Source organism: Mirounga leonina, unplaced genomic scaffold (assembly GCF_011800145.1).
Source record: "Mirounga leonina isolate KUSES-001 unplaced genomic scaffold, KU_Mleo_1.0 Mir_125, whole genome shotgun sequence".
Taxonomy (NCBI): Eukaryota; Metazoa; Chordata; class Mammalia; order Carnivora; family Phocidae; genus Mirounga; species Mirounga leonina.
This window is the reverse complement of record NW_023270305.1, coordinates 70,725,113-70,748,486: the sequence shown is the minus strand read 5'-3', so window position 1 is coordinate 70,748,486 and position 23,374 is coordinate 70,725,113. Positions and strand designations below refer to the sequence as shown.

Below are 23,374 nucleotides of genomic sequence, written 5' to 3'. Positions count from 1 at the left end.
CAAAAAATAAATGAAATAAAATCTTTAAAAAAAGATGCCTCATTAACCCACCAGATTTCAATAACTAGAGTCATCAGATGCCTCACAGTGACTAACCTAAAATACACAAGGCAAACACCAGTTTAACCCTTTAGGACTACAGGGTATATGCTTAGAGTATCTCTGCATACCCTTAAACAAACATTTAAAGAGCACATCAAAATTTGGAGAAAACAAACAAAAACAATAAAGCAGTATACCATTCTGACTTAGATGAGGGAGTAAGGTGCTTAGGTTAGATCAATGTCAAAGACCCAATGTCCAACCCAAGGTCATGAATATTTTGTCCTGTTCCCCCCACCCCCAAATTTACACCTTTAGTTTCTTTTATCTTTAGCTCTATCTCTGATCTGTTTTAAGATAACTTTTATATATGATTTGGGGTCAGAGACTAAACTCATTTTTTACTAATTTAACTAGCATCATTGGTTGAAAAAGCTATCCTTTTCCCACTGAATTGCTTTGGCATCTTTGAAAAATCAATAGGTCAGGAATATAAGAATTTTTGGACTTCCAGTTCTGTTTCATCATCTGTATTATCTGTTCTTATGCCAGTACCACACTGTCTTTAGCTCAGAGAACAGTTCTAATGATCCCAGATGAGAAGCTGGCAGGAAAGGAGTACAGAGAAAGGGGAAAATAAATACCTCAATCCTCCGTTTGGCTTTGTCATAAGCCCTTTCTTCTTTAGTTCGATCATCATCAGAGTCGTATTCAGATTCTGAACTCATTTCTTTACTTGGTTTTTTATCTAACATTTTCCCTGCATCCTTCTCGTCGGACACCTTTTCATCTTCTTCATCACCTTCACTGCCTTCACTCTCTCCTTCCTCTTCCTCTTCCTCTTCACTCTCATCTTCTTCACTCTCTTCTTCCTCCTCCTCCTCTTCCTCCTCAGGATTTTCTTTTACTTCTATATGCACCGTGTTTTCTTCTTTCAGGAAAAAGAGATTTGAAAGTTAAAAATGGAGATTTCCATCAACATTATAGAGACCTTAAAGGGAAAAATACTACTAAGGGTGCACGAAGTATGGCAGTAATATTATAAAACATCATGAATGCTAAACTGTTTTCATGCATCATAAATGTAAAGCATTGGTCACATATTTGCTACAATGCAGACTGCCATTTAACAGTAAAAACTTAATATGTTACTGATCCAGGCTATAAGACAGAACAAGAACCAAGGGGGGGGGAACACAACACTTAAAATTTCTTTCAGTTGGGGTCATTTGCCAATTCTGCACTTGATCTCAGCCAAAAGCCTGAGAAGCAATGGCCATTCGGAGGAGGCAGCTTAAAGGTGAAGCAGTGCTTAGGGGTCCAGGCACTGGGTCTATTAAAGACTCAAGGGGACAAGGTGGAAAGACATTGGGTAAAATTCTTATTGTGGAATGAAATCCCAAAGAACTGAACACTAGCAGTTAGAATGAATAGGTAATAAACAGGACCTCCCCATTATTGGCCAATCACCTCCAGATTCTATCAATTCTAAATCTAGAATAAGATAATTCAATATTGCTAGTTCATTCAGACTCCTGGTGGATGTACACATAAATTCTCTCTGGAGAAAGAAAAACACCATACCTGATGTCAAATTAGTCCTACAGTTTTACAAGTATAATATCCAGCACAATATATGAAAATAACAAGCCACGTGGAAAAATTATGTACATGATGGAAGACAGCAAGCCCCAAAATGAGGGATGCCTGGGGCGCTCAGTTGGTTGAACATCCAACACTTGGTTGGGCTCAGGTCATGATCTAAGGGTCATGAGATTGAGCCCTGAGTTGGACTCTGTACTCAGGGGGAGTCTGCCTGAGATGCTCTCTGCCCCTCCCCCCTTACACTCCCTAAAATAAATGGTCTATTAAAAAATTTGAAAAATGACTATGTTTCTAACATCTAGGGAGCAAAAGATGAAAAAGTTTAGAAAGTAGAAACCTATAAAAAATAGTTAAATGGAGTATCTAAAACTAGAAAATACTGGAAACAAAACTAAGAACCCAAAAGCTGGGTTTAACAGGGGAGTAGAAACAGCTGAAAGCTAGTGAACCAGAAGACAGATAAGAAACACTCTAGAATGAACCATGGAGACTCAATTAGGTGGAAAGCATGAAAAGAAATGAAACAATGATATAGTAAGAAGACATATCATAGACATAACTAGAATCCCTGAGGAGAATAATGGCTCATAACACTGCAAAATCGATAAAAACATAAAACCATGCATTGATAAAACTCTATAGGCAAAATTAATAAAAGAAAATTGACCCTGGCCACATCATACTAAAACTGCTGAAAACCAAAGGCACATGAAAACTTTAGGTTGATATCTGACTTCTCAACAGAAACAATGAAAGGTAACACAATGGAATAATATCTTCAAAATGTTAAATAGAATTTCAGCAAAGAAGAGGAGGAACAAGATGGCGGAGGAGTAGGGACCTAAATTTCGTCTGGTCCCAGGAATTCAGCTAGATAGGGATCAACCATTCTGAACACCTACGAACTCAACAGGAGATCGAAGAAAAGAATAACAGCAACTCTCTGAACAGAAAAGGAACCACTTTCTGGAAGGTAGGACGTGCGGAGAAGTGAATCCAAGGTGATATAAGGGAAGACAGACAGCAGGGGAGGGGGCCTCCGTCAGCCACTACTGGCAAGTGATACAGCAGCGGAGCACTAAATCGGAACTTTTAAAAGTCGGCTCCGCTGAGGGACGTCGCTCCAGTGGCTAAGCTGGGGGTGGAACCCTCGCTGGGACAGTGTGGTCTCAGGGCCCTCAGGGTCACAGGAAGACTGGGGGTGTCTGAGTGTGGCAGAGTTCCGAGGTATCGGAGCGGGGAAGCCGGCTGCAGAGACGGAGCCGAGGAGCGGGCTCTCAGCTCGGAGTTGCCATAAACCGTGATCCGCAGCACAGTCAGGCCACTGCTCCTCCAGCAGGGACCCAACAAGCGGCAGATCCAGGGAGACTCCCCTTCCTCCCCCAGGAGGAGCGACGCGGGAGCACACTGCAGGGATCTGCTGGGTTTGGAGACTCCACACGGGGTCGTGCCAGAGATAGAAACGCTTGGTCACAGGCCGGGTGAGCATGGAGTGGGGCCGGAGACCGGGGAGACGGAAGTGACTGACTGCTTTTCTCTGGGGGCGCACTGAGGAGTGGGGCCTGAGCTCTTGGGTCCTCCAGGGCGGAGACTGGAAGTCCACCATTTTCAGTCTCGTCCTCCAAAGCTGTACGGAAAGCTTGCAGGGAACAAAAGCTCCAGAGAGCAAACCCGAGCAGATTACTTAGCCCGGCCCCTGGCAAGGGCAGGGCACTTCCGCCTCCAGAAAAGACATTTGAGAACCACTGCAACAGGACCCTCCCCCAGAAGATCAGCAAGAACAGCCAGCGAAGACCAAGTTCACTCACCGATCAATGAGAACAGCAGAACTCCAGCATTAGGGGAATACAGCACACAGAATTGATGGCTTTTTTTCCCCATGATACATTAGTCTTTCAAAGTTAATTTTTTAATTTTTTTTCTCTATTTTTTTTTAATTTGTCTTTTTCTGTTTTTCAACCAACATCTTATCAATCCCTTTTTTTTTAAACCTTTTTAGAGTCATACTCTATCACTTCATTGTAGTTAACCTTATTTTTTGTGTGTATATATATATATATATATAAGTTGTTCTCTCTTTAAAATTTTGGGATACAATATGTTTCTTCTAAGAGACCAAAATATACCCTAAATCTCTAGTGTATGGCTTTGTTCTAGTCTCCTGCCTGATCACATTCTCTCCCTTTTTTTTATTTAATTTCTCTTCTTTTTTTTTTCTTTTAAAGATTTTATTTATTTAGGAGAGAGTGAGAGAGAGTATGAGAGGACAGAGGGTCAGAGCGAAAGGCAGACGCCCCACTGAGCTGGGAGCTGCATATGGGACGCCGGGATCATGAACTGAGCCGAAGGCAGTTGCTTAACCAACTGAGCCACCCAGGCACCCTCTCTTCTTTCTTTTCTCAACCAACTTATCAAATCCTTTTATAAAATCTTTTATAATTTTCATCTTTACACTCATATTCCATCCCTTCATCGTATTTACCCTTATTTTTGTACATAAGATTTTCTTTCCTTAAAATTTTGGGAGGTAGTTTCTTCTAACAGACCAAAATATGCCCAAAATCTAGTGTGTGGCACTGATCTATTCACCAGCCTGATCATATTTCATCACTTTTTTTTTCTTTTTCTTTCCCTTTCTTTTCCCTAAATCTTGTGATTGCTTTAGTGTATATTTTTCTGGGATCATTGTTACCCTGTTAGCATTTTGTTCTCTCATTCATCTGTTCTCCTCTGGACAAAATGACAAGACAGAAAAACTCACCTCAAAAGAACAAGAGGCAGTCCTGGCTGCCAGGAACCTAATCAATACAGACATTAGTAGGATGTCGGAACTAGAGTTCAGAATGACAATTATAAAGATACTGTCTAGGCTTGAAAAAAGCATGGAAGATACTAGAGAAACCCTTTCTGGAGAAATAAAAGAACTAAAATCTAACCAACTCTAAATCAAAAAGACTATTAACGAGGAGCAATCAAAAATGGAGGCTCTAACTCTAGGATAAATGACACAGAAGAGAGAATTAGTGACATAGAAGACAAAATGATGGAGAATAAAGAAGCTGAGAAAAAGAGATAAACAACTACTGGATCATGAGGGCAGAATTCGGGAGATAAGAGATACCATAAGACGAAACAATATTAGAATAACTGGGATCCCAGAAGAAGAAAGAGAGAGAGGGGCAGAAGGTATATTGGAGCAAATTATAGCAGAGACCTTCCCTAATTTGGGGAAGGAAACAGGCATCAAAATCCAGGAGGCACAGAGAACCCCCCTCAAAATCAATAAAAATAGGTCAATACCCTGACATCTAATAGTAAAACTTACGAGTCTCAGAGACAAAGAGAAAATTCTGAAAGCCGCTCGGGAGAAGAGATCTCTAACCTACAATGGTAGAAACATTAGATTGGCAACAGACCTATCCACAGAGACCTGGCAGGCCAGAAAGGACTGGCATGATATATTCAGAGCACTAAATGAGAAAAATATGCAGCCAAGAATACTATATCCAGCTAGGCTGTCATTGAAAATAGAAGGAGAGGTAAAAAGCTTCCAGGAAAAACAAGAACTAAAGGAATTTGCAAACACGAAACCAGCCCTACAAAAAAATACTGAAAGGAGTCCTCTAAGCAAAGAGAGAGCCTAAAAACAACATAGACCAGAAATAAACAGAGACAATATACAGTAACAGTCATCTTACAGGCAATACAATGTCACTAAATTCATATCTTTCAATAGTTACCCTGAATTTAAATGGATTAAATGCCCCAATCAAAAGAAACAGGGTATCACAATTGGATAAAAAAAACAAATAGGAACCATCAAATGCTGTCTGCAAGAGACTCATTTTAGACCCAAAGTCCCCTCCAGATTGAAAGTGAGGGGGTGGAAAACCATTTACCATGCTAATGGACACCAAAAGAAAGCTGGGGTGGCAATCCTTCTATCAGACAAATTAGATTTTAAACCAAAGACTGTAATAAGAGATGAGGAAGGACACTATGTCATACTTAAAGGGTTTATCCAACAAGAAGATCTAACAATTGTAAATATCTATGCCCCTAACATGGGAGCAACCAATTACATAAGGCAATTAATAACAAAAGCAAAGAAACACATCGACAACAATACAATAATAGTAGGGGACTTTAACACGCCCCTCACTGAAATGGACAGATCATCTAAGCAAAAGATCAACAAGGAAATAAAGGCTTTAAATGACACACTGGACCAGATGGATTTCACAGATATATTCAGAACATTCCATCCCAAAGCAACAGAATATACATTCTTCTCTAGTGTCCATGGAACATTCTCCAGAATAGATCACATCCTGGGTCACAAATCAGGTCTCAACCGGTACAGAAAGATTGGGATCATTCCCTGCCTATTTTCAGACCACAATGCTTTGAAACTAGAACTCAATCACAAGAGGAAAGTCAGAAAGAACTCAAATCCATGGAGGCTAAAGAGCATCCTACTAAAGAATGAATGAGTCAACCAGGAAATTAAAGAAGAATTAAAAAAAATTCACAGAAACAAATGAAAATGAAAACACAACTGTTCAAAATCTTTGGGATGCAGCAAAGGCGGTCCTAAGAGGAAAGTATATAGCAATACAAGCCTTTCTCAAGAAATAAGAAAGGTCTCAAATACACAACCTAACCCTTCACCTAAAGGAACTGGAAAAAGAACAGCAAATAAAGCCTAAACCCAGCACGCAAAGAGAAATAATAAAGATCAGAGCAGAAACCAATGAAATAGAAACCAAAAGAACAGTAGAACAGATCAACGAAACTAGGAGCTGGTTCTTTGAAAGAATTAATAAGATTGATAAACCCTTGGCCAGACTTACCAAAAAGAAAAGAGAAAGGACCCAAATCAATAAAATCATGAATGAAAGAGGAGAGATCACAACCAACACCAAAGAAATACAAACAATTATAAGAACATATTATGAGCAACTATATGTCAGCAACTTAGATCATATGGAAGAAATGGATGCATTCCTAGAGATAATAAAATACCAAAACTGAAGCAGGAAGAAATAGAAAACCTGAACAGACCCCTAACCAGTAATGAAATTGAAGGAGTAATCAAATATCTCCCAACAAACAAGAGCCCAGGGCCAGATGGCTTCCCAGGGGAATTCTACCAAACATTTAAAGAAGAATTAATACCTATTCTTCTGAAACTGTTCCAAAAAATAGAAATGGAAGGAAAACTTCCAAACTCATTTTATGAGGCCAGCATTACTTTGAGCCCAAAATCAGACAAAGACCCCAACAAAAAGGAGAATTACAGACCAATAACTCTGATGAACATGGATGCAAAAATTACCACCAAAATACTAGCCAATAGGGTCTAACAGTACATTAAAAGGATTATTCACCACGACCAAGTGGGATTTATCCCTGGGCTGCAAGGTTGGTCCAACATCTGCAAATCATTCAATGTGATACAATACATTAATAAAAGAAAGAACAAAAACCATATGATCCTCTCAATAGATGCAGAAAAAGCATTTGACAAAGTACAGTATCCTTTCTTGATCAAAGCTCTTCAGAGTATAGGGATAGAGGGTATATACATCAATATCATAAAAGCCATCTATGAAAAACGCACAGCGAATATCATTCTCAATGGGGAAAAACTGAGAGCTTTCCCCCTAAGGTCAGGAACATGGCAGGGATGTCCACTATCACCACTGCTATTCAACACAGTATAAGAAGTCCTAGCCACAGCAATCAGACAACAAAAAGAAATCAAAGGCACCCAAATCAGCAAAGAAGAAGTCAAACTCTCACTCTTTGCAGATGATATGATACTTTATGTGGACAACCCAAAAGACTCCACCCCAAAACTGCTAGAACTCATACAGGAATTCAGTAAAGTGGCAAGATGTAAAATCAATGCACAGAAATCAGTGGCATTCCTATACACCAACAAGACAGAAGAAAGAGAAATTAAGGAGTTGATCCCATTTACAACTGCACCCAAAACCATAAGATACCTAGGAATAAATCTAACCAGAGGCAAAGAATCTGTACTCAGAAAACTATAAAATACTCTTGAAAGAAATGGAGGAAGACACAAAGAAATGGAAAAACATTCCACACTCACGGATTGGAAGAACAAATATTGTGAAAATGTCAATGCTACCTAGAGCAACCTACAGATTCAATGCAATCCCCATCAAAATACTATCCACTTTTTTGAAAGAAATGGAAGAAATAATCCTAAAATTTGTATGGAACCAGAAAAGACCCCGAATAGCCAGAGGTATGTTGAAAAAGAAAAGCAAAGCTGGTGGCATCACAATTCTGGACTTCAACCTCTACTACAAAGCTGTCATCATCAAGACAGTGTGGTACTGGCACAAAAACAGACGCAGAGATCAATGGAAAAGAATAGAGAGCCCAGAAATGGAACCTCATTTCTATAGTCAACTAATCTTCGACAAAGCAGGAAAGAATGTCCAATGGAAAAAAGACAGTCCCTTCAACAAATGGTGTTGGGAAAACTAGACAGCCACATCCAGAAGAATGAAACTGGACCATTTCCTTACACTACACACAAAAATAGACTCCAAATGGTTGAAAGACCTCAATGTGAGACAGGAGTCCGTCAAAATCCTAGAAGATAACACAGGCAGCAACCTCTTTGACCTCAGCCACAGCAACTTCTTCCTAGACACATCGCCAAAGGCAAGGGAAGCAAGGGCAAAATGAACTATTGGGACTTCATCAAGATAAAAAGGTTTTGCACAGCAAAGGAAACAGTCAATAAAACCAAAAGACAACCAACAGAATGGGAGAAGGTATTTGCAAATGACATATCAGATAAAGGGCCAGTATCCAAAATCTATAAAGAACTTTTCAAACTCAACACCCAAAGAACAAAGAATCCAATCAAGAAATGGGCAGAAGACATGAACAGACATTTCTGCAAAGAAGACATCCAAATGGCCAACAGACACATGAAAAAGTGCTCAACATCGCTCGGCAATAGGGAAATCCAAATCAAAACCTCAGTGAGATACCACCTCACGCCAGTCAGAATGGCTAAAATTAACAAGTCAGGAAACGACAGATGTTGGCAAGGATGCAGAGAAAGGAGAACCCTCCTACACTGTTGGTGGGAATGCAAGCTGGTGCAACCACTCTGGAAAACAGTATGGAGGTTAATCAAAAAGTTGAAAATAGAGCTACCCAATGACCCAGCAATTGCACTACTGGGTATTTACCCCAAAGATACAACTGTAGGGATCTGAAGGGGTACGTGCACCCCAGTGTTTATAGCAGCAATGTCTACAATAGCCAAACTGTGGAAAGAGCCAAGATGTCCACTGACAGATGAGTGGATAAAGAAGAGGTGGTATATATATACAATGGAATATTATGCAGCCATCAAAAGGATTCATTCCTTTTGCAATGACGTGGATGGAACTGGAGGGTATTATGCTGAGCGAAATAAGTCAATCAGAGAAAGACATGTGTCATAAGACCTCACTGGTATGAGCAATTCTTAATCTCAGGAAACAAACTGAGGGTTGCTAGAGTGGTGGGAGGTGGGAGGGATGGGGTGGCTGGGTGACAGACACTGGGGAGGGTATGTGCTATGGTGAGTGCTGTGAATTGTGTAAGACGGATGAATCACAGACCTGTTCCTCTGAAACAAATAATACATAAGTTAAAAAAAAAAAAAAAAGATAGCAGGAAGGGAAAAATGAAGGGGGGGAATCAGAGGGGAGACGAACCATGAGAGACTATGGACTCTGAGAAACAAACTGGGGGTTCTAGAGGGTTGTGGGATGGGTTAGCCTGGAGATGGTTATTAAAGAGGGCACGTACTGCATGGAGCACTCGGTGTTATACGCAAGCAATGAATCATGGGACGCTACCTCAAAAACTAATGATCTAATGTATGGTGATTAACATAATAAAAATAAAGAAAAGCAAAAATGGAATGCCTCACTAACAGGTTCATACTAAAGGAAATTCTAAAAGGTATTCTTCAGGCAAGAAGAAATGATCTCAAATGGAAGATCAGAGATCCAAAAAGAAATGAAATACAACAAAGAGCTGACAATACGAGTAAACTTAAGCCAAAACTTAAAAAAGAGAATTAAAATAAATGGGAATAACAAACTGAGGAGTGGATAAATTTGCTCATGTATTCTACGGTCTTTGCATTGTCTGGAACGAGGGTATTATTAGACAGTAATAAAGATCCATGTTAAAAGTCTCTAGAGTAATGACTAAAAGTAAGTGGGAAAGTATACATCTTCCAAGCTCATGGAAGGACGAACATACAGAATTTTAAAAAAAAGGGGGGGTGGGGGAGGTGCCTGGGTGGCTCAGCCAGTTACAGCTCAGGACATGATCCCAGGGTCCTGGGATTGAGCCCCGCATTGGGCTCCCTGCTCAATGGGAAGCCTGCTTCTCCCTCTCCCTCTGCTGTTCCTCCTGCTTGTGCTTTCTCTCGCTCTCTCTCCCGCTCTCTGTCAAATAAATAAATAAATAAAATTTTAAATAAAACAACAATCCCAAGCATGGTTAGAAAGGACAAAAAAAGAAACAGAACCAGTAAGGATTAAATAAGATAACAAATACTCTTCACTAATTACATAAAGGGTTAAATGTAATGGGCTAAGTGGTCTAGGTAAAATACTGACTGACAAACTGGATTTAAAAATCTCAACTATGTGCTAATCAAGGAGACAGATAAAGTTAAGAATAGAAAAAGATCATATAAATCAAAGCTATGTCACTGTATCAACATCAGATAAAGTATGTTTTAAGGCAAAAAGCATTGTGAGAAATAATTAAAACAAAAAAAACACAAAAACAGAAATAAAAAATAGAAATAAGACACAATAGAATAGTAAATCAATGAGTCAAATTCATCAAAAAAATATGAGTGTATTTACCTAAAATTTATCAAACAAAACTAACAGAGCACAGGGAGAAATAGACAATCCACAATCATGGCAGATTTTATCTCACTACTCCCAGTAACGGAGAAGGCAGTCCAAAAAAAAAAAATCTCAGATTAAAAAAGACTTGAACAAAATGATGAGCAAATCTGACCAAATACAGTTTACCCTTGAACAACATGGGGATTAGGAATGTCAATGCCCCCATGCAGTTGGGAATCCATGTATAACTTTTGACTCTTCAAAAATTTAACTAACAGCCTACTATTGACCATAAGCCTTGGTAATAACATAAACAGCTGACTGACACATAGTTTGTATGTGTATTACATACTGTATTCTAATAAGCTAAACCAGATAAATAAAAATGTTACGAAGAAAATCTTAAGGAAAATATATTTACAGCATCGTATCAAAAAAAATCTGCATGTAAGTAGACTCCTGCAGTTTAAACCCATGTTGTTCAAGGGTTAACTCTACAGAGAACAAGGCACACAACTACTGTAGAATATAAATTCCTTCCAATCATATATTAAACACAATAATCAACCATGTGCTGGGTTGTAAATTAAGTCTCAACAATTTCAAAAGATAGAACCATGTATATTTTCTGATCTCAATGAAGTAACAAGAAAACAATTAGAAAATCCCTCTTTTGTAAATTAAGAACTACACTTCTATCAGGTAAAATATCTTAAAATGGAAGTTAAAAATATCAGAGCTTATGAAATTTAGGTAAAGAAATGCTTAACAAAAAATTTAGTTTTAATAACATGTATTAGATGTTGGCAAGGATGTGGAGAAAAAGGAATCCTCGTGTGCTGCTACTGGGAATGCAAACTGGTGCAGCCACTGTGGAAAACAGTATGGAGTATCCTCAAAAAATTAAAAACAGAACTATCTTGTGATCCAGTGATCACACTACCAGGTATTTATCCAAAAAATACAAAAACACTAATTCAAAGGATTACATGTACCCCTATGTCTATGGCAGCATTGTTTATAATAACCAAAATATAGAAGCAGCTCAAGTGCCCACAGACAGATGAAGGGATAGAGAAGATGTGGTATATATATACAATGGAATATCATTCAGCCATGAAAAAGAATGAAATCTTGTCACTTGCAGTGACATGAATGGAGCTAGAGAGTATAATGCTAAGTGAAATGTGTCAGTCAGAGAAAGACAAATATATGATTTCACTCATATGCAATTTAAGAAACAAAACAAATGAGCAAAGAGCAAAAAAAGAGAGACAAACTAAGAAACAGCCTCTTTAACTAAAGAGAACAAACTGATGGTTACCAGAGAAGAGAGGTTTGTGGCAGGGTGGGGCCGGGGGGGGCGGGGATTGGTTAAATAGGTGATGGGAATTAAGGAGTGTACTTGTCCTGATAAGCACCATGTTATATATGGAATTGCTGAATCACTATCATACACCTGAAAGTAATACAACAATGCATGTTAACTAACTAGAATTAAAATTAAAACTAAAAAAAAAAAAAAAAAGTATTAGGGAAAAAACCCTGAAAAACCAAAAAACCAAATATCCATCTCAAGAAGTTAGGAAAAACCCCCAGCAAACTAAAACCAAAGAAAGTAGATTTTAGTAATAGAGGACAGAAAGTAATAACAAAGAAAAATTATTTATTCATATTGATTAGGTACTATTCACTTGTATCACGTTTGTATTATATTTCAAGTTAAAGTGTTTTTGTAGGCTAGCTTTAATAGCCTAACCCCATTTAAAACATCACTCTGAAAAAATGTATTTTAAATCCTAGGAGCCCCTGAAAAACCATTTATTCATAAAATGAGGATCCACATAATCAGGAACCATGGCAATGGAGAGATCTGAAACTGGTTTTTATTCCCAGAAATGTTCATATGGCTTTCATAATCAGAAGACTGACTATTCCTTTAAATACACACACCTCTAATAACCATTAGATTTATCAATGCATACTTATGAGCTATTCACCTTTTTCTCTCTCTTCATCACTGGCCATAGCTTCCCAATCATCCAATCCAGCATCTTCAGTTTCTTCTTCCTCCTCTGTAAATAAATGTTTTTGTTAAAGACATAGAAATCATCTAGAAATAGGAGCTTGCTTTTAGAAAAAAGTAGAAAATTATGCTGACACTAAAAATACTTTAATTATGCAAAAACATACAATTTCGTCATCTTTGGAACTATTTTCTCAGTATAGCTACATGTTATAATTTAGTATTACCAAATGCTGCATAATTTCCTAGCATTTTGAATACACCAAATTAAACTTAAACCAGATTTCATATTTGACATAATTAAAGTTTTAGAAACTCAGACACTGAAATGTTCTGTTAGATTCTGAAAAGGGTAGATGATTGCACTCAGTTCTTGAGGAAAAATGAAATTTCACAATAGTCCCCCAACCTTAGCTATGATCTTGCTTTCTGCATTTTGTTACCCACGGTGAACTGCGGTCTGGAAGCAAATGATCCTCCTTTCCTTCTTCTAACATATGGTCAGAAGGTCAATGGTAGTCTAACATTACATCACAGTGCCTACATCATTCATCTCACTTCATCTAGTCACATGGGTATTTAACATCTCACATCATCACAAGAAGAAGAATGAGTATAGTACAATAAGATATTTTAAAAGAGAGAGACTACACCCACATAACTTATTATAGTATATTGTTCTAATTGTTCATATTATTACTTATTGCTGTTCATCTTTTACTGTGCCTAATTTATAAGTTAAACTCTATCACAGTTATGTATGTATAGCAGAAAACAGAGTTCAGTACTATCTGCAATTTCAAGCATCCACTGGGGGTCTCAAAACATATGCCCCACAAATAAGAAAGGATTACTTATGGTATCTTCATTTTGATCTTTCAAACTTACATGTCATACCTAAGATTTTACTACTTATTTTATTGCTTTAACTTCTACAGCTACATAAAAATACTACTTAAATCATAGTTGGAGGTACAAAGCTACACCTCTACTCCAGTTGAAAATAAGAAAAGAATATCTGCTTGACAATCCAAAAACATCCAGAAAGGTATAATTTTGAATATTAAAGACTTAATATTCTCAACATTGATTCTTTTTACTGAAATCCAATAAAGCAAAACTATTCTCAAATCCAAGTGGGACAAGTGGTATTTGCTCCCCTGTAATAATTATTACTTGCCAACAAGTTTGGATCATCTTGAGGAAGAGGTAATGAATCAGGTACATGTACCGAAAATGTCCTTCTAAATTAGCAATTCTTTCCACTGCTATAAATGTCACCTAAAATAATGGACTGCCATTAGGCATATCAACCTGTATTTCTCCAATGTCATCATGCTAAGCTGAGTTGTGCCAGGTAAATGATCCTTTTATACTAAGAACAGGAGGGGAGAAAGAAGGAAAGGAACTATCAATATTTTTCACCAGTGTGGGTCAGTCTTGATACTCTTTTACTATTTATTCTGACTCCAAACTTTAAACAGTAGAGAGTCTCTTGATTTTGTTAACCATACATGTAGCTAGCTAGCCTCTGGCTCACCTATCAATATCTAGTCTAATGAATTAAAACAATGTTTATCTTAAAAAAAAAAAAAAAGCCAAATACTTTCTCCAACCTCAAAACACATACACATACAGAATGAATAAACTGAATCCTCTTACTGATTTAGTAAATAGAAGCTGACCTCTCAGGAGGTTTAAAAATGCCAATTTTTACAGTATTCTTTAAAAGTTGTCATTAAATGCTTCCAATTTGCTTCCAAAGGATTAAATAAAGAACTTCAGGTCTTCTTGGCACCACCAAAGATTTCTGACCCATAAATGAAAACATCAGAAAAAAATCCAAAATACTTCTATTCTGTCTACATTTTACTGACACTACTAAAAACTGATTGAAATCTCAATCCTATACTTTTTTTTTTTTTTTTTAAGTGGAGCCCAGCTTGGAGTTCGAACCCACAGGAGCTCAAACTCACAACCATGAGATCAAGACCTGAGCCATGACCAAGAGTCAGATACTCAACCTGGGAGGAATGAGCCTCCCAGGCGCCCCTAAACTTTTTCAAAATGGAAATGGAAAGAAATGGTTTAGAGAAAAGTATGAAGAATACCATCCTGCCAGATATTTGCTTTCCCCAAATACATGATGACTAAGACAATTTCTGACACATCAGTGCTATTTAATAGTAAGCAATTAGTCAGTGCTACTGGCCTGGTTCAGCAGGAGGTGGTGTCTCTTCCTTTTCTGGAACTCCTTGTTCTACAACTTCTACAGCAGCACATAATTCTATTGGTTCAGATACTGAAAAAGGGGCAGAAACCAAGTTAATAATACTTTTTCAGTGCAAAATTTCTGTTGGGATACTCTGTCAAGTACTGAATAAAAACCAGTAGTACAAACCTAAATTCTTTTAGTTTAGAAAATGTTTAGATATCAGTCAAATATTTTACAGGAAACAGTCTGCTCAAGGAACAATGTGAAATTACAAAAGGTTGAGAAGGAAAAGAAAAGTAAGAATGATAGTTAAGAATAGTTGGTTTGGGGAAGATCTAGATTTTTCAAACAAAAGCACTGTTCCATTAACCTGTCATTTAAATCAGTTGAGAATGATTAACAATAATAAGAAACAAGGTATAGGAAATAAGTTTCAATATATAATTCTGATTTGTGGTTTCTCTTTAAAAGATACTGTTTCGAAGGTTGTAGGGAAAGGCAAACAAAATTGTTTTTAAATCACAGGTCCCTTTGTATACAAACCTTCTTTATTTTCTAGCTGCTGTAATGTTTTTTTCTTCTTTTTATCTTCATAAATTGGCCTTTTCTTTGGCAAAGAGTCTTTTGATGGCACTTCAACACCTAAGGGATAAAAATGAAAAACTTTAGATTTATTCTATTTGTGTATCATCTAAGAAATGCTACTTAAAAAGATAACATTTTAGGGAAGCCTAGGTGGCTCAGTCAGTTAGTTAAGCATCTGCCTTCGGCTTAGGTCATGATCCCAAGGTCCTGGAATCGAGTCCCACATCAGGCTCCTTGCTCAATAGGGAGCCTGCTTCTCCCTCTGCCTCCCACTCCCCCGCTTGTGCTCTGTTCTCTGACAAATAATAAATCTTAAAAAAAAAAAAAAGATAACATTTTATTCACCTCAGAGATACATACATTCATGGAAAAATCTCTTTTCTATAGAAGGAGTTTTAAAATTTACATAAACTAAAATACTACTTTCTTGGTGTACAGTTCTGGCACTTTTGAAAAATGTGTAGTTATTAAACACAATGAAGATGCAGAACAATTCCAACACCCTGTGCTGTTCTATGTAATCAAACCGTACTTACATCCTTAGCCCTTGGCAACCACTGATCTGTTCTCTATCCCAAAAGATTTGTTTTTTCCAAAATATCACAGAAATGAAACTTATAGTCTGGGCTGTTGTCATCATAATGGATTTTAGAGTCATCCTCATTGTTATATGTACTAATACTTCATTTCTTTCTATTGCATTCCACTGTATGGATATATTACAGTTCCATTATTCTGTAGACAACTGAAGGACATTTGACTTTTTTTCCAGGTTTTGACAATTATGAATAAAACTTCTACGAACATACGTATTCAGTTTTCTGTGTGAACATTTCTCTGGGGTAAATATTTTGAGTGGGAATAATGGGATAAATACATATTTATAAATATAAATATAAATATAAATTTATTTATATAAATTTATATATATTTATATATATTTATATATATATTTATATATATAAATTTATATATATTTATATATATTTATATAAATATTTATATATATTTATATAAATATATAAATAAATATAAATATAAATAATGGGATAAATACATATTTAATTTTGTAAGAAACTGCCAACTGTTTTCCAAACTGACTTTACAGTTTTGCATTTCAACCAGTAAAGTAGGTGAGTTCCAACTGTCCTGCATACTTGCCAGAAAAAGACAAGTTATGAAAATTTATGTATTTCAATAAACATGTAGCAATATATCACCGTGGTCTTAATTTGAATTTCCCTAATGACTAATGTTAAACATTCTTTTCATTGCTTATAGTTCTGTTCAAATCTTTTGCCCATTTTTAAATAGGGCTGTTGCTCTCCTTATTGTTGAATACTAAGTTATCTTCACATACTGTGTGTATTAATCCTTGTCAGATATGTGATTTTCAGGTATTGTCTTTGAATTCTCTCAGTGGTGTCTTCTGCAGAGCAAGTTTTTAACTGGACTTCCCAAATACGTTCCTTTTATGAATTATGCTTTTTTAAGTTAAACTAAGCACTAACACAAGGTCACAAAGATTTTCTACTATTTTTCCCCTAAAGTTTTGTAGTTGTACATTGTAGATTTAGATTTATGATCTTTTTGAGTGAATTTTTATGTAATGCGTGAGATTTAAGAGTAGGCTTTTGGGTATTCTGGGTTTTTGTTTTTGCATCTAGATACTCAACTGTTCCAACATCAGTTGTCGTCAACACTGTATTTTACTTATTAAACTGCCTCTTCCCCAAAACTGACCATATACAGACGATTCTATTGATCTGTTTGTCTTTATTCCTGCTTTTGCCATTATCACACTACTGATTACCATGGCTTTATAGTAAGTCTTGAAATCAGGTATTTTGAGTCCTCCAAGTATGTTATTTCCAAAAATATTTTGGCCATTCTAACTCCTTCACCCTTTCATACACATTTTAGAAATAGCTTATAGATACTCACAAAATATCCTGCTGCAAGTTTGACTGGAATTGCACTGAATCTAGAGGTCATTTTGGAGAACTGATAATCTCAACAGTATCAAGTGAATGCAACATTTTTCCATTTACAAAGGTCTTTGATTATTTTCATGTTTTTATAGTTTTCAGAATACAGATCCCACAAATATTAGAATTATAATGAAGAAATCCAGTTTATTTGGGGGGGTGCTACTACAAATAATACTGTTTTGATTTTCAGCTCTTAATTACTAGCATACAGACATACAATTGGTATTTGCATACTGGTCCTATCTAGAACCTTGTTAATCTCACTTATTAGCTGTAGGGTTTTGTGTGTGTGTTTTTTTTTCAGTTCTAGATGCCATGATATTTTCTACGTAGGCAGCTATCATCTGTGAATAGAGTTTTACTTTTTCCAATCTGTATGCCTTTTACTTTTTTTTTTCCTAATTACCCATGCTAGGATGTTCCAGTACAACATGGAATGATTGTGGTAAGAATGGACATCCTTGTCTTAATTATAATATTAAGATTTAGCATCTATAATTCATCATTAAGTGCAATGGTTGAATATTTTTTTGTAGATCTCTTTTAGCAAAATAAGGAACTTTTCTATTTCCAGTTTATGAATTTCTATCATACATGGATGAATTCTGTCAAATGATTTTTCTTCATCTGTAAGATGATCATGTAGTTTTTCTTTAAATACATTTACTCATTTTCAAAACTGAACTAGCCTTCATTCCCAGAGTAATCTTTATGAGTTTTGATAGTTTATGTCTTTTAAGGAATAGCCCTATTTTATCAAGCTTTTGAATCTATTAGCATAGAGCCGTTCACAATATTGCCTTATCATTTTAATACCTGTAGAACTGTAATGATGATATCCTTCCCCATGCTTTCCTCCTGGTATCAGTAATTTGTGTCTTGTCTCTTTTCTTCCTTAGTCGGTCTAGAAGTTTATCAATTTTATTGATATTTTCAAAGTGCTAACTTCTGGCTTCAATGATTCCCTATTAGTCTTGTTTTATATTGCATTGTTTTCTGCACTTTTTTCTTTCTGCTTACTTTGCTCTTCTATTTTTTAGTTTAAGATGGGAAGCTTAGACTATTGATTTGACCTTTTTTTCCTGAAGCAAGCATTTAATACTACAAATTCTCCTCTAAGCATTGCTTTAGCTGCAACCCACAAACTTTGATATGTTGTATTTTCCTTTTTGTTTTTTTTCGAATTCAAGATACTTTCTAATTTTCAGTAAGACTTCCTCCTGGACTCATGGGTTAGTAAGCAGTATAGTTTAGGGGTGCCTAGGTAGCTCAGTCGATTAAATGTCTGCCTTCGACTCACGTCATGATACCAGGGTCCTGGGATGGAGCCTGGCATCAGGCACCCTGCTCCATGGGGTGCCTACTTCTCCCTCTGCCCCTCCCTCTGCTCATGCTTGCACTCTCTCTGAAATAAAATCTTTAAAAAAAAAAAAATGTTCATCTAATCTTGTAAGTACAAGTCAAACTACTCCATAAACATTACTAAGATTGGCAAATTACTCTATCCAAATTTCTTCATGACTGCTTTTAGCATTCCAGATAGTTACCTGTCAAATCTGATATCTGGGTGCTAGTTGCACTCATATTTGTTCTCTAATTTCATCTAAAAAACTGTATCCCCAATTACGAATAAAACTTTCTGAAATCTAAGTACAGTGTTTCTCTGTATTTACTGCTCCCAGCTGAACATATAATGCATAATTAAGAGGTGGTCATACAGATCAGTTTAAATCTCAGCTCCATGACCTTGGGCAAGCTGTTAAAACTCGGAGTCTCTATTTCTTCACCTAAATGATGGGAATGAAAATACCTATAAGATTTTTATGAGAAAACAGACAATGTCAAAGGTTTATGACAGCATCAGTTACATAATACACACACAATAAATGGTACCTATTACTGTAATTATAGCATAAGCACCAAAATTACTGTCATATAAAAATCTGTGAAATATAAGAACAGGAAATTGAGACCTAATATATCCTTCTCAGTGGAGCAGAGACACTATTTTAAATCATTTTATATGTCAAAAAATAATCAATTATATGTCCAGATTGTGGTCTCTAGACTAAAAGGAACCGAGGCTCCTTGGATAAACAGGTGATTCCAGATCTAAGACAGAAAATGTGCAAGATAAACCTTAGATAACTTGTGTTAGAAAGCAAGGATGGGGTCTAAGAATACTGTAGTCATGTAGAAAAACTCACAGGGACCAACGTGAATGCACTCCTATTGGTCAAAGATGGGACAATTTGAATATAAAAAACATGAATGACTTCATGAGATAAACCATATCAATTATATAAAACCCCATTAAAAGAAAATGATATACATCCAAAAATCAAAATTATACTCATTGATCACCTTTGAAGTTGCTAAGACACTAATTTATTATTCTGAAAATTAATAAAGGTTAAGAATTAAGCATTTATCCTGGCTTTCCTGCATGAACTACATTTCAGGGAAAGCTTTTCTTTAAAGATTGTAGCTAATAAGTACAAAAGAAATGACAGAATATCACAACTCTGCAATGATCACCAGCTGGTATTATTAGGCTGAATATTGAATTATTATTAGGAAAAGTCAGTGGAGTACTTATATAATGGACAAAGTTGCCAATACCTAAACCCAATGATCAATACTGACATCACTAGAAGTGAGATATCCAGATCACATGCCTCCTAATATAAGGCAATAGGAAGTACACAGTACACTTGGAGGAAGCCAAGCTGCTACATCTAAGAAATTATAAGGGACAGAGAAGTATATCAGCCAACACCAGGAAAATGCCATTAGATAAATCCAGAATATGAGAAATTCTAAAGAATAATCCAGTATCTATGACAAAGGGCATGCCAAAAACAAGAATGGGTAGTGGTATCAGTGAGAGACAGACATACCAACCAAATGCAATGTGTGGATCTAATCTGGATCCTGATTTGAACAAATCAACTATTAAGAACATTTTGGAGATAAGGGGAAAAATTAAACACAGAAAACCAGATGCTGTCAAGGAATTAATTTTGTTTTATGTAATAAATACAAACTCTTTTAACATTAAAAAAAATCATGGGCGCCTGGGTGGCTCAGTTGGTTAAGTGACTGCCTTCGGCTCAGGTCATGATCCTGGAGTCCCTGGATCGAGTCCCGCATCGGGCTCCCTGCTCAGCAGGGAGTCTGCTTCTTCCTCTGACTCTCCCCCCTCTCATGTGCTCTCTCTCATTCTCTCTCTCTCAAATAAATAAATAAAATCTTAAAAAAAAAAAAAAAAATCCTTACTTGTTAGAGATACATACTAAAGCAAAATCAAGTAAAATAATATGGTGTTTAGAATACACTTTATAGAAGTCATGTCCCAGAATAATGTAATTATCTTACCTATTCTTTACATTTTTTTTTTTTTTTTTAAGTAAGCTGTACACCTAGTGTGGGGCTTGTAACTCATGACCCTGAGACGGAGCTGCATGTTCTACCATCTGAGCCAGCCAGGTATCCCTATTCCTTACATTATTATTTGACTTTTCCCACAGCATTTTCATAGGAATTTTCTGCCTAATTCAATTCTCCTTTTGACCATTACAGACCTGTAACTGTATGACAGAAGCTTCTAGACTGTTCAGTCAATTAAAAATACTACTTACCCTGAGCTTGTAGAAGTTTAAGGGTAGCTTCAGCTCTGGCTCTGGCTTCTCTCTGGGATTTAGTTAAAAGTTTCCCTTCTTTTTTTAAGCGTTCTTTTCTTTCTTTCTCTTTTTGCTTTTTCCTTTCTCTCTTTTCTTGTTCTAGTCTTTCCTGCATAAGAGTACATAAATAAGACAAAAATTGTATTGGCATAATTATAAAATTTAAATCTAAAGAACCCAAACTCAAATGTAAAGCTCTTGAGATACATGCAAAGTATTACATTAGGAATATCCAAATGAAAATATTTTAATGGCTATACAAAATAAGTATTAATTAATGTCACATGAAAGTAGACTAAGTACTGGCAAGGATACATAACCAATTTCTGCATCTGAAAAAATAAAGGTAGGATTTTCTGTATTGCTTCATCTTGTCTATATCAAAATAGTAACTGAATTACCATACAACTATGACACTTTTAGAATTAGAAGGTTAAAGATAATTTACAGAGCAGAGACTTTTAAGTTAAACACAATTTCATGAATACATACCTCCTCTTTACGCTTAGCTTCTAACTCTTCAAGCCGCTTTATGCGTTCCTCCTCTTCTCTCTTCTGTCGTTCTTCTTCTTCTTTAAGCTTAGCCAGAGCTTCTTGCATAGCCTTTACTGTGGCTTTGCTAGGTCCTTTTTTCTTCTCTTTCTCTTTTTCTTCCTTCTCTTTCTTTTTCTTCTTATCTTTTTTCTTTTTGTCTCCTTCATTGTCATCTACCAAAAAAGAACAAAGGCAAAGTGTTTTTTAAAAAAGTAGTTTCCGGTCCCACATCGGGCTCCCTGCTCGGCAGGGAGTCTGCTTCTCCCTCTGACCCTCCTCCCTCTCGTGCTCTCTGTCTCTCATTCTCTCTCTCTCAAATAAATAAATAAATAAATAAATAAATAAATAAATAAATAAAATAAAAAATAAAAAAGTTGTTTCCGGGAGACTGGGTGGCTCAGATGGTTAAGCGTCTGCCTTCGACTCGGGTCATGATCCCAGGGTCCTGTGATTGAGTCCCGCATCGGGCTCCCTGCTCAGTGGGGAGCCTACTTCTCCCTCTACCTCTCATGAATAAATAAATAAAAATCTTTAAAAAATAAAATAAAATAAAATAGAAAGTTGTTTCCTGGGCGCCTGGGTGGCTCAGTCGGTTAAGCGACTGCCTTCGGCTCAGGTCATGATCCTGGAGTCCCAGGATCGAGTCCCGCATCGGGCTCCCTGCTCGGCAGGGAGTCTGCTTCTCCCTCTGACCCTCCTCCTCCTCATGCTCTCTGTCTCTCATTCTGTCTCAAATAAAGAAATAAAATCTTAAAAAAAAAAAAAAAGAAAAGAAAGTTGTTTCCTAAAGCAGTGATAAGCAAACCCCAGAATTCAAGGACCATATTGGGCCAAGGCTGATGCCAGCAGCAAGGTAGGTCTCTAGCCCTATCAAGAGGGTAGCCAGAATAGCTCAAAACCGTCCAGCTGCCTCCTTAGAAGCCTACAATACTGGTGTTGCTCTAAATTGTCCTGAGGGATCCAAGAAGAGAGGAGGATCCTGACAGCAGGAAGAAGATATACTGTATCTAATGTATCTCTTAATCCATGGTGTCTGAATTCCTGCCTAAATTCTGTAGCTAGTTCTGCCTCTATAAGATGGGGATGATAGGAATGATGCCTACCTTATAGGGATATTAGGAGGACAAAATAAAAAACATAGATAATTATATTCCAAGAGGTCAACAGCATTAAAGTTTATGAAACTACTTTTGTGGTGTTACTCCTCAAAGATGTCCAGATAATAAAAATTTGGTTAAAAAAGATAGGTCAATTTTTCCATTGAAAGCTTTCTAGTCTAAAAAAAACCTATGTGAATCATTTGATCTTTATTCTCCTGAAGGAGGAGAATTTTAGTTAGAAAACTTACTTTTTGTTAATTGGTTCTGGCATAAAAACTTGGCTTACTGTTGCTTAAAAGATGTTAACTTATTTTAGCATGTTTTTACTTTTCTATTTCATAGATTGGATTGGGTTTTTAAAAACAAGAAAGTTGGGGCACCTGGGTGGCTCAGTTGTTAAACATCTGCCTTTGGCTCAGGTCATGATCCCAGGGTCCCAGGATCGAGCCCCGCATCGGCCTCCCTGCTCCACGGGAAGCCTGCTTCTCCCTCTCCACTCCCCCTGCTTGTGTTCCCTCTCTTGCTGTCTCTCTCTCTCTGTCAAATAAATAAATTTTTAAAAACCTTAAAAAATAAAAAACAACAGGAAAGTATTTATAAAAATAAAAAAATTTTAAAACAGGGAAGAATTGTTATTATCTGACACTAAGATATCAAAAAGAATAAATTTATCAT

The 23,374-nt window shown here is 36.6% G+C and overlaps 1 protein-coding gene across 2 annotated transcripts in view; it reads right to left on the bottom strand.

Annotated features, from left to right (window-relative positions):
- EIF5B (eukaryotic translation initiation factor 5B) overlaps positions 1-23,374 on the bottom strand; it is a 96,407-nt gene that overhangs the window by 31,898 nt on the left and 41,135 nt on the right. The window contains exons 5-10 of one of the 2 annotated variants that reach the window (XM_035001776.1): positions 21,558-21,772; positions 21,024-21,174; positions 15,350-15,448; positions 14,804-14,893; positions 12,566-12,640; positions 687-973 (exon numbers count right to left, since the gene is read on the bottom strand). In XM_035001776.1, the coding sequence (XP_034857667.1) occupies positions 687-973; positions 12,566-12,640; positions 14,804-14,893; positions 15,350-15,448; positions 21,024-21,174; positions 21,558-21,772 (917 nt within the window). The remainder of the gene's footprint in view (positions 1-686; positions 974-12,565; positions 12,641-14,803; positions 14,894-15,349; positions 15,449-21,023; positions 21,175-21,557; positions 21,773-23,374) is intronic. The other variant, XM_035001778.1, reaches the window with a different exon arrangement.